This window comes from Neolamprologus multifasciatus, chromosome 20 (genome assembly GCF_963576455.1).
Source record: "Neolamprologus multifasciatus chromosome 20, fNeoMul1.2, whole genome shotgun sequence".
In the NCBI taxonomy this organism is placed as follows: Eukaryota; Metazoa; Chordata; class Actinopteri; order Cichliformes; family Cichlidae; genus Neolamprologus; species Neolamprologus multifasciatus.
Genome location: NC_140458.1, coordinates 34,041,383 through 34,052,649, shown reverse-complemented (window position 1 = coordinate 34,052,649; position 11,267 = coordinate 34,041,383). Strand labels below are relative to the sequence as shown.

General features: G+C 42.5%; 1 protein-coding gene across 1 annotated transcript; it reads right to left on the bottom strand.

Annotated features, from left to right (window-relative positions):
• Positions 1-1,993: 1,993 nt before the first annotated feature.
• Positions 1,994-11,039, bottom strand: pa2g4b (proliferation-associated 2G4, b). The gene is made up of 16 exons (XM_085144710.1): positions 10,829-11,039; positions 9,622-9,750; positions 9,440-9,545; positions 9,267-9,336; positions 9,090-9,182; positions 8,940-9,003; positions 8,778-8,856; positions 8,618-8,696; positions 8,395-8,528; positions 8,211-8,305; positions 7,245-7,372; positions 7,032-7,085; positions 2,770-6,943; positions 2,651-2,677; positions 2,413-2,435; positions 1,994-2,317 (listed from the first exon to the last, which is right to left on the bottom strand). Exons 1-13 carry the CDS (start codon positions 10,914-10,916, stop codon positions 6,884-6,886), a joined length of 1,179 nt encoding a protein of 392 aa, XP_085000836.1. The 5' UTR covers positions 10,917-11,039; the 3' UTR covers positions 1,994-2,317; positions 2,413-2,435; positions 2,651-2,677; positions 2,770-6,883.
• Positions 11,040-11,267: the final 228 nt, after the last annotated feature.

Genomic DNA, 11,267 nt, shown 5'->3' with positions numbered 1-11,267 from the left:
AATAACAGTATATTTGAGCCATCCGTGAACTATGTTATTTGTTTCAAACAGTGTTTCTTATGTTCACAGCTGAATGTAAAAATCATCAAAATGTCCTCAAGTCGTCCAAACACATTAAAGAAAACAAATTATGTTTGCATCTCGGTAACGTAAGAGAAAAACCAAAAAGTGCTCTCTCTACAGCAGAAGCAGAAATAGTGGTCACAGGGTGCTGAGTGATCTGTGAGGAAATAATGTGGGCAGAGAAATGCAAGAAGTGTCAAAGTTAAAGCCAGCACACATGTGATCTGATCGTCTATTTGGCTTTGCCAAGAACAGGCATGTTGCATGTTGTTGTTCAAGTAATATTCGAGCTTGTGTAATCAATATTTTCCCCTATACAGGAAATTTCCTAATTACAGAAGATGCCATTTATTTTTAAGGTCATTATCTTTAATAATAATTTGTAGATTTGTAAAGAAGGGTTTTAGGAATCTTTAATGAGGATACTGCACATACATGTCTTATCTTCTTAATTTAGTTGTTAAAAGAAGGAAAACTGCCTGTTCGCTTCCCACAACCTCACTAAACATGTTCATTTCCTTCCTCCTCCTGGGGGCAGACCTTGTTTCTCTACTGTGAGCTGAGTGGTTTCTGTCATATTTCAGATCTGTTACAAACAAAATGACAGAGTGTGCATCAAGAGTGGGAGTGCTTATACAGCTACCAGGGCTACCCTTGGAAAAACTCAGAACAAAGCTCATCAATATGGTTGTCAAATCTCATCTTTATTGGGGGAAAGAGCTTTACCTCCCTACAATTTTGTGATCAGGACTGTAAGCAGTGAGTGCTTCTCCAATTACATTTACTCCATACTGTTGTTATTTGCGTTCTCCAGCAATGGCCTCATTATACTTCACCTTGTAGCCAAGGAAAGACTGAATTAATGGACCGGCTTCAAGGGTAAAGACATTACAGACATATTTTACAAGTTTGTCCTTTGAGTCAGCTTTGTCCAAAGGTTAAAACATTCACACACCCACTTAAATCATGGTTTATGGACAGCATCTAAAATGATTTACTTTCTATTTTAATTATCTGTAGCTTTGCATTACAGGCCTGTCTGTAAGCACGTCAGGTCCCTAGATATGCACCTGCAACATGATCTGAACTGCAAAACTGAGAAGAAAGTCATTCTAGAAGCACGGCCTGCTCATCTTGAAACATCCCCAGGCACTTATTTCAGTGGCCACTGGGTAAAACGTGCATGTACAGAGTCACGTGTCACATCTTTTAAAAAGCCTTTCAGAGTCGTTTAAAATCTATTTTGCTTCAATAAGGTTTTAAAAAAATTCCTGAGTTGTACTTCTATCCCTGTCTTTGCTGTTGCAAAATCGTCCATACATTTCCATTCAGCATTCTGAGCGCCACCTCTCTTATGTCATAGCTTTAGAACCACTAAGTGAGGATATTAATATCTAACTGCAAGTAACTTATTTCTCTTTGTCAGTCTTACTTATGAAAATATTAGAATTAGAGGAGATAAAATTCAAATATCTTTGTCAGTTGTCTTCTTATTCATAAAGTACATATATACAAGATCCTCAGGTTTTAAAGAGTGATGACAGACATATTTACACAACTTCACAAACAAATTTAAATTTTTAATAAATTTGCCCAAGCACTAGAAAAATCCCACCACTTTCTATATATAACCTCTTTTTACCTACATCATCTTAACCCCTACCATTCGCATATGGTTAAGTTCAGGCTGGATTTTAGCTGCAGGCTTTTTTTTTTTTTTTTAAAGAAACTGTTCTCACAGTTTGAAGGTTTCTATTTGGCAAAATCTAATAAGGAAAATGTCTATATAAAAAGGGGGGTAGATGTGAACCTAGCACACTTCGTTCCCACCCTTAAGCCGGTCCCAAACCTTAAAATGCACAAGCAATGCTCCAAAGTATGAAACATTAGTAAGGAGGTCATCTTGTATAGAAAGAACATTATTCAAGTCTTCTTTTTTAACCAAAACCTTTAATCACAGTATAAACAAAAACATATGACAAAAGCTGAGGAGTTGAGAACAAAGAGTTCAGAATGTCCCAGAGGAAAAGCTGTCGTCCAGCAGATGTTCAGTCACAGCTCTGAGCGTGAGCCAGCAGCTGCTGCCTCTGGTAGAAGTGGATGCTCCAGGTCTCAGACTTGACTTGGGAGGGTCCTGGGTCTCCAGCTGTGCTCACCGGTCCCGTTGTTGTTGTCGGCATGTGACGTCACAGCCATGGCGGAGAGCACGGTTCACTTGGACCTCTGCCTCATCTTTCTCCTTTTGCGCTTCAGCCTGTACAGAAGTCGTCACAAAGTTCAGTCACACTTCCGGTGCTATAAAAAAGTAAATATATAAGCGGGTGTGAATGCAAAAGCGATAACTCTTACCTGCGCATGCGCTTCTTTCGCCACTACGGAAAAAAAACACAATGTTCAATTAACTATAACATAGAAATTGGCCAAAATATTTCATAATGGGCTGCAGCTGCCAACATCTGTTTAAGCATGACTTTAAATTCTGACGGCTATGCTAACCCGTCAACCTGCACAAGCTTGCTGACTAGCTAGCAAATGTAGCCCCGCTGGGAAGTGTATTTATCCCATCACAGAGACACAAAACACCAACCTTAGCTCTCATGTCGACGAGGAAAAGCTGCAAACAGAAAGAAAATGTTACGGATACTTTCGATTGATTTAATATTAAGACGATTAACTTGGATTCTTACACCAACTATTCCCACTCACCGATCGCTACGGAATCGTCTCCACGAAGGACGTCATAACGTTGAGACGTTCGATTTATATGGCCTGCTACGTCATTCTCAATGGACGCCAGCGAAACGTGGGAAATTGAGTTTTCAAGACGGCAACGCTCTTCAAATGATTATATTATTGGACCATTTATTTTTTAATAATAATTACACACCGCGCATGTGCGAGAGATCGCATCAAATCTTACTTATAATAGACTCACTTCCACCACCACCACGATATTCCTACATTTAAACTCTCTGCCACTGAACGTACGTCCCCTTTTTCTCCTCCGTCTTTCAGTAGCATATTTTCCTCCTACAACCTGCTGCTTTATTGCGCTGGTGGGCATCATTGGAAAACCTTGCCTTGGTTGATCCAGTATGGAGATTTCATTCTTGAGGATTTACAGATTTTTATGTGCTGTCACAGGAAGGTTTGTTCTTTCTCCTGTAGATCGATCAAATGGATCGTATCTGCTCCTTTGTACATGGAGGAACAGGTGTACTGCCAGATCTCTTCAAAATGACCTCCAGTGGGCTACTTACACCGGTCAAAAGTTTTAGAACACCCCAATCTTTCCATTTTTTAATTGAAAATTATGGAGTTTAATGTCTCATTGCACTCTGAAATGAAAGTATAGCACAAATAAGCAACTGGACTGAAAAACGATATCATGGAATAAATTTAACCAAAGTGTAATCTAAACTTTTGACTCATCAAAGTAGCCACCTTTGGCAGATATAACAGCTGAAGCTCCCATAAACGTGTTCAGTTCATCCCAAATCAGCTCATCCCAAATCAGCTCGATAACATGCCTGTCACGGAAGCTGTTAACTCTCAGAAACTTGTCCTCTGATTCATTTGTGGTTTTGGGTTTGCCAGACCTCTTCCTCTGTCAGTTTGCCCCAGTTTCTGAGTGACTTTTGATGGTAAAGGAAACTGTACTCATTGACACGTTGACTTTCTTTGCAATTTCTCTGCAGGAAAGACCTACATTTACAAGTGTTATGATGGTCTGTCTCTCTTCCATTGTTAATTGCCTTTTTCTCGCCAGTTCTGTAGCAACACACTCATTTCTGCAGTACAATACTGTTCAACTGATGCTCACGAGGTACTGCAGTGTGTTTCACACAGTTTTATGCAGACAGAGGGGGTGTGTAAGTAATCCAGAAAATGTGGAACCCCTGCAGGAATTTGTAGCACCAGCCTTCAAGCCTTTATCAAACTCCATTGCTGCAGAACAGCTTTACATTGTTATCCCATTTTGTGTTACCTGAAAAAGTTTTTTTGTATAATTCTGAAATGTACATTTTCAATTTTGGGTAACATTACCTTTTTTTAACCTCTGGCAGTTCACCACTTACCTTTGTACCATTTTAAGCTATCAGTGGACTTGAACGACTTGAATTGCAATAAATAATTGGAGGGTGGGGTGTTCTAGAAGATTGTGTAGACTCCATGAAGAGGCATAGGGCTTCTGTGCCCGGACCCCAGCACTATGGAGTCACCAGAACTGCCCGTTCACTTCACATATGAAACACTGAGCATGTGTGACAGGTAGGGCTGCCACAAACTATTATTTTCATAGTTGACTAGTCACCGATTATTTTTGCGATTATTCTACTAATCAGATCATCAGCCATTGAACATAAAACGTACAGCTTATTGCACCAGCAGCATCTGCTCTTATATAACTATCATTAGCTTACAGCTTTAAGTGTTTAAGGTATGTGCTAACTAAAAATAAAGACAAGATGATAGTTTATTAAATTTAAATGAAATTTGCAGATTGTTTTGGTGAAGTTTAATAAACTCCTTGCTATGTAAAATATAACAGGACACCGGAGTATATTCTAGAGCATCCCACACTTCTGATAATCAGCTGTCTCCTTGAGGTTTATTCATCTGTGTAAAAACTATAACTTTAATCTCAGCCAAACCGATTTACTCAGGAACAAATAAAATACTAGAAAAAAGCCAAACAATAACATTTTTAAGTTATCTAAGTGACTTATATTTGTTTAACCTGAGTAGCGAAAGACAGCGGTGGGTTTGAAAACGATTTGAGTCGGGTGTTCTCACGGCTCTAGTGAGCCTTGCCCCCGGCTAGCTTTCGAGCTAGTGGGTAACAGACGTCTCCGAAAACGTCGGAGCGCTTTTGAAAATATGTGGTATCTTGATAAACTGAGCAGATATTTGAGGTTTACACAGCTACATTCTCGCCTGAAAATATGTTAAATGTTTATTTTGTGACCCAGAAAGAATAATAAGAGCAATATTAAAACTAACTAGCTGCCGCCATTGTTGGAAACTGAGCTGGGCTGCGCTATGAATTCTGGGACACAGCTTCTTCTTCTTCGGGGTTTAACGGCAGCTGGCATCCTTGTACATGCAGTGCTGCCATCTTGTGTTTCAGTCCGTTATTACACTCTTAAATCCTACTACTTATTCCTGCGTCTTTTGTGATCTTACAAAGCTTCAAACGATGCGTCGACTATTAAATCAGTCGTCGACGATTTTGATAGTCGACGTAATCGTGACTAGTCGACTAATCGTGGCAGCCCTAGTGACAGGCATGAAAGAGTCTGCCTGCAACATCATCAAGCATGACCAGTTTGGTAGAGGGTCAGAGGGTGATAGTGTGAAAAGGCATCCTTGGAAGGCTGCACAAACGTCCACATGCTAATCTGTACCAAACTCAGTCGCAGTAATCCTCCTGGCATAGTGTAAGACCCAGCCTCACAGTTCTTGGATGACGAAGTCACAGGAAGTTCACATATTCAGATCCAAGTCTAGAACATAAGGCCCAGGACACCATCTGCTGTCTCAAGAGGAGCATATCTAGGTGTTAACATAGCGCGCACAGGCACATGGGGCCACACAGTACTGAGCATCATTATGATACAGCAGTGACTTTGAATCCAGCCCTCAAAGACTTGGAGATTCTCTCGACAAATTACACAATATATACCAGTAAAGATATTCAGCTTGTATATTTGATCCATCAAAATTAAATGTGATTAAATTGTTCCCTCAACTTTTTTATGCAACACAAGATCTCTCAAACACGTGGGCGTAATTTAATCCCGATCCTCCAGCACGGCCAGCGGCTCGTGTCCTCGATAAATAAGATGGAATAATGAGCAGAACTACTCCGGTTGTCCATTAACCTTCTTAAAATGCAAAAACAATCTTTTATTCATGAATACACCAAAACAGAACGCACACAAATGATGTCAGGTGGTTTTTTAATGTTTCCAAAAATAGTCTCTAAAAGTGGGATTTGTTTTACAAAAGCATCCATATATTTAACAACTATGGACTTCTTATGTAAACACAGACTGTCAGACTCAGTGGTGAACCCTTGGCAGGAGTTAAGACCATCCACAACCGAGGAAAAGAAATCAATTTGTTTTTACTGGTTAGATGTGGGAGGTCCTAAATGTTGACTTTAGAAACTGTTGGGAGTAACTTATAGCAGAGGCTTACGAGCGTACACAGTGGAGCACAAACCAAGCAAGAGCGGTATAAATGCTGCAATTAAACTGAACGATGGGGGATGATGTGATGAATCGGGACAGACGCCCACATTTATGCCCACGACAAGTTAAACTCGTGACAGAGGCGTGGCTTCACTTCAAAGACCTCGAGAAATGTATCTTAATGTCACACAATTACACTGACGCAGTGCTGTGCAGTCGCCATCCTTGGCTGCTCGGTCGAACTCTTTTTATTTTCCACATCTTTCACTACAGTTGGAGAATGAATGGAAGGCTCAAGGTCAGTCAAATGGTGGCGTTTTCCAGTGAGAATATGCCCTTGACCAAAATATCCTCTCTGGTAGCAGACCCCTGTTAGGAGAATAAGGATGTCTCAAAGGCAGTAAAATTTACTAGAGATATAAGTGTGTGTTTCGTAAGAGAGAGTGTGTTCTAGTGGGAGTGACAGATTTAAGGAGCAGCATCATCCCAAACTGACATCAGTTAGACTCAGAGGTATTTGCAGCAGTTTGCCCACAAGTGCCTCACACAGCTGGGACAGAAGGATTCGTGACGTCTGTTCTTTGGATCATCAGATGTCTGTCACAATTTATTGGAGCATCGATTTATTCTGCGGCCTCGGTCTCCATCGGCTGTCCTGTTGCATTCTCCACCGTCTTTGAAGCCTTTTTTTAAAGAAAGGATCGACGTTAGAGCAGACACTCGTCAACAGCATTAAAGTGAGATACAGAATCACAGCGTCCTGGATCTCACCTTCTTTTTCTTCTTCTTCTGAGTCTTACGGCTGGCTGAGCTTTGAAGTAAAGCCTTTAGTGGGAGAGGGAGGAGTAGACAAATATGACTTTCACAACCCGATGAGCTACAGCATTAAATACATCAACACGTAATGGTTTTGCAAGTGCGAAGTCAGCTAACGGGCGAGACGCAGCAGTCCCATTAGTCTAATGTATAAAAACCACGTATTACCTTCAGCTCTGGGTCCTCCACCTCATGCTCAGACTTGTAGAGTTCTGGCTCAAAGAGGCTGTTGGTGATCCGCAGAGGTCCGTTGGCCATGAGCAGCACGGTGAACTTAAACTGGGCAACGAACTCGCCTGAACACAGAGGGCTCACAGTTATGTGACAACAGAAGAGTGAAAGGGAAGGCTTAGAGGATGATAGTGAGACCGATATGGTTTGGAGACAAAAAGACAGGAGGCTGAACTGGAGGTGGATGCTGAGATTTTCACTGGACGTGATCGAGACGGGCAGGATTAGATGTGATTAGATCAGCTGAGGTCGAGCAATTTGGAGGCAAAGTGAGAGAAGCAAGGCTGACATGGTTGGGACGTGCAGAGGAGCGAAGATCACAAATATTCATAGATGTAGTGAGGGAGGAGGGCTGGCGTGACAGGATGAGGTGGAGGTGGGAGAACTATTACGGAGACGGGCAAAATTGGTCAACAAGATCTATGCAGAGAAACTGAAAAGTCATAACAAGGCTTCCTTTACCTAACACACTAAAAGACTGTTAAACTATGGCCTGTCGTCCCTATACTGCAGAGAGTCTGTCACTCGGAGCTGACCAGCCAGTTTGCAGCCACCTGGACCTCAGTTTCTCCCGCTGCACTCAGACATGTAACGGTGAAGGCCGTGAAGTGGCGGGCCCGACTGCTGCAAGAAGGGCTGCAGTCAGCACTCATGCTCGTCTATGCCTGACTCCAAAGCAGGTCCTTCCACTTTTTGTCTCTTTTTAAAAATGTTATCATTTACTTTAACTGCAACAGCAAGTTTTTATTACTTGTTGGATTAGAGACGTATTGCTAGTGCTAAGTTTGCAAGAAAAACGTCGCACACCCCTTTGGAATACCAGAAATTCTGACTGGATTATTATAATACTGGGTCAGACCACTTATAGTGCACGCTCACGCCTAAATACACAGTGGTGCTCACCCTCTTTCTCTTGCAGTACAGTGAAGGGCTGCACCAGCTCATGTTTGGCACACTCCACCACCCCCAACCTGGCCTTTGCTTCATCCTCGAACGCTCTGAAGACAATGGAAAGAAAAATAAGTGGATGAAGGTGCAAACCAATTTCGGTAATAATAAAATCTCTAAACTGGGTAAAAGATGCTACCTCAGAGTGAAAGGCATGGTATCGAAGCGTCTCTCCATCTCGCTGAAGAATGTCCGAGACGTCTTCATCTTCAAGCCGTACACCTTGTTGGGGTCTCGTTTGTAAACTGTGGTCCTTTGACCTCCATCCTTTGCCTTATTTAAATTAATTAATTAACAAATTCTTCATACTGAGCAGAAAAACAAAAACTAAACAGTTGACCACACACTTCAATCCTTCTCACCTTTCCCTCTCCGGTGCTGACGAGCACATCCACTGCGTATACTTCATGCACCTCAAACTCGGCCTTCTCGTGGTCCTTTCTGCAAATACCACACGACGAGGTGAGCTACTGGTCAAAGACGACACATCGACCGCTATACGCACCAGCTGACAGAACTCACTTTTGCTGGTCCGATGGATTCTGGATGATCGTTTTCTCCCCGTCGATTACGTGCTGTTTGAGCTGATGAGAGAGCATTCCTGCGGACGTTCAAAAACTAAATGAGTCAAGTGGCCCAAAATCACATCTAGAAACCGAAACCAAAGTGTTCACACACACTCACCCTCAATGGGGGAGCACTTGAATGACTTTGCAATCTTGTTCCAGGCTTCCGTGACCTGCGTGTTCTGATGAAAAACAAACAGCGGCGATTATGAGAAGACGTCTAAACGGCTATCCGGTCACACAGATCTGGTCAGTGGGAGAGCTTTACCTGGTTTCCTGGCTTGACGAGGCGGAGAGCGGCTTCAGCACAGAGGTGAGCTGCCTTAATGACGTCCGCCTTACGTCCTGTCAGTGGGTTGTCCTGCAGAGACACGAGAGGTAAGTTAAAGACCTATTGGAGGAAATCAAGCATTTGATTGCTACAGGGCGGGTGTATTCCTCATACCTTGGTCACGCCGACAATGAAGCTGTGAGCCACGTTTGAGATGAAGCCGTCGACATGCACACCGAGATCACTGCACGCAAACAGGAGGTGGTTAAATTTCGGCTTAGTTTATGTTTTCAGTGCTTTTTTTCCCACCTTGCCGTAGGACGGGGAGCAGAAAATCAGAAGCTTACATTTTGACAAGATCGCCATCCTTCAGTATGACTTCAGGATCACTCTTCAGAGGGGAGAAATGGCACACGCAGTTGTTAACAGAAATGCATGTAGGAAAAGCGATACCTGGGAAGGAGAGAGAGTGAATGAGTGACTAATGAAAAGCCCAAAAGAAAGAAAGAGCAAGAGAAAGAAAAAATACCTTTCTTCATTTCCTTTTCCCTCTTGAAGATCTTTCCAGTTTCTGCCACAATGAAGGCATCTCCCTTTTCGCACAGGCTGAGCACGGAGACGCCAGTTTTAGCTGCCTCTACTACAGCCTTCAGGGCTTCTGCAGGGCAAGAGATAAGATGGTTAATATGGTGTTTAAATAACAGACGGCAGACAAGTGCCTGAAATACTGTTTTCATCACAACTTTACTTGCTGATTAATCCCGGGTCAATCAGCTGTTTAGTCCCAGGAAAGATTTAGAATTAGCAGGAAGGACAGTGTTCCTGTTGTCATCAGAGGGCACAGATAAACCCATTTCACATTTGCTATGAGATTAACGTTTGACAGACTGCCTGACAGCTGCGGGTCTGCCCAAATCTGCGCATTGACGAGAGTGAATTAGGTGTCTTAAATCAAGATCAGCTTATCATACATAATTCATAATAAGGACATGCTGCCACTGATGTAAAGGACCAGCATACCATGTGATCTCGTGCATCATACAGAGAAGGGCTGGGGATGAAAAACAACCAGTCTCTATATTAAAAAAAGGATCGTGAACAGATGCTTTTTTCTTCTTCTTTTTTTCCAACATCAGGTATGTTTATAAATGTTAATGTCTGATAGGCAGCCTAGGATTAAAGCACAATTAATAGTGCCACAGAGAAAGTCGGTTTAAACGGTCTCAGCTTACGCCAATTATTACCTTTAATTACATTGTATAAGTCAATCAGGTCACCAGCAAAGTTAAATTAAACTTAATTTGTACGGGCCTGAATTCACTGCACACATGCGTTTAAATGTGAGCTGCCTTATTTTGAACCGTTGCATGTCATTTGTACTTGCCATTGTTATCTGTTAACGTTAGCAGTTACAGCTAGCTAACGCCTGATAGCCAGCTAGCCCAGCCACATAGCTTCCTAGCTTACCGGTGTGCTGCTGTGACAGCTACATGGCGCTAAACGTGTGCGGATAGCTTTGAAAAGAAATCTAGGCGTAAATGATCATAAAATCCGTATTTTATTTGTTTATTTAAAAAAAGCCCCCGCTTCCTAATGTGATCTTCCTGTTATCGATGCACTGCTGCGGCACATGGCTGCTGCCTGCATATGACTAGCTGACACTGCTAGCTAACATCAGGCACGGCTCTGGTACTTGTAAGAGATCAAAACGCCTCGTTAGCGATGTATTTACTTACGGTTTGCAATCTCTGCGCCCATCTTGTACTTGGTAACCACCAAGTCATCGGCGATGGTTTGCTCCTGCGTCTCATCATCTCCAGACATGTTGGCAGTGTGTCCGCGAACTCGAGAGTAACTTTTTCCCCCGCGGGTCTCAGTCAGGCTCAGGACGGACCACGCTGCTCTGCACACCGGCCCGCCCGACTCCGGCCGACAGCGCACGATCAGCAGATCCCGCCTGCTGCCAAAGACACACTGCAGTCAAGATAGTTCACTTCCAGCTCGGTGCATTGGCCGATGGTTGACGGTTTTGCCAAATTTACTAGCTTGTTCGTTAGCTTTATGTTTAGGTTTTTGGGGGGCTTTTTTTGTTCATATTTTATTCGTTTTTTTTAACATAATATTTGTTCAATTTTACTTTATTGCACCCTAATAACATTATAATAACATGATAAT

Coding starts and splice junctions, on each gene's coding strand:
- pa2g4b (XM_085144710.1), bottom strand. CDS start 10,916: ATGTCTGGAGATGATGAGACGCAGGAGCAAACCATCGCCGATGACTTG. Junction 9,183..9,266: donor TCATTGTCGGCGTGACCAAG/GTATGAGGAATA, acceptor GTGTCTCTGCAG/GACAACCCACTGACAGGACG. Junction 7,086..7,244: donor TGGAGGACCCAGAGCTGAAG/GTAATACGTGGT, acceptor CTCCCACTAAAG/GCTTTACTTCAAAGCTCAGC.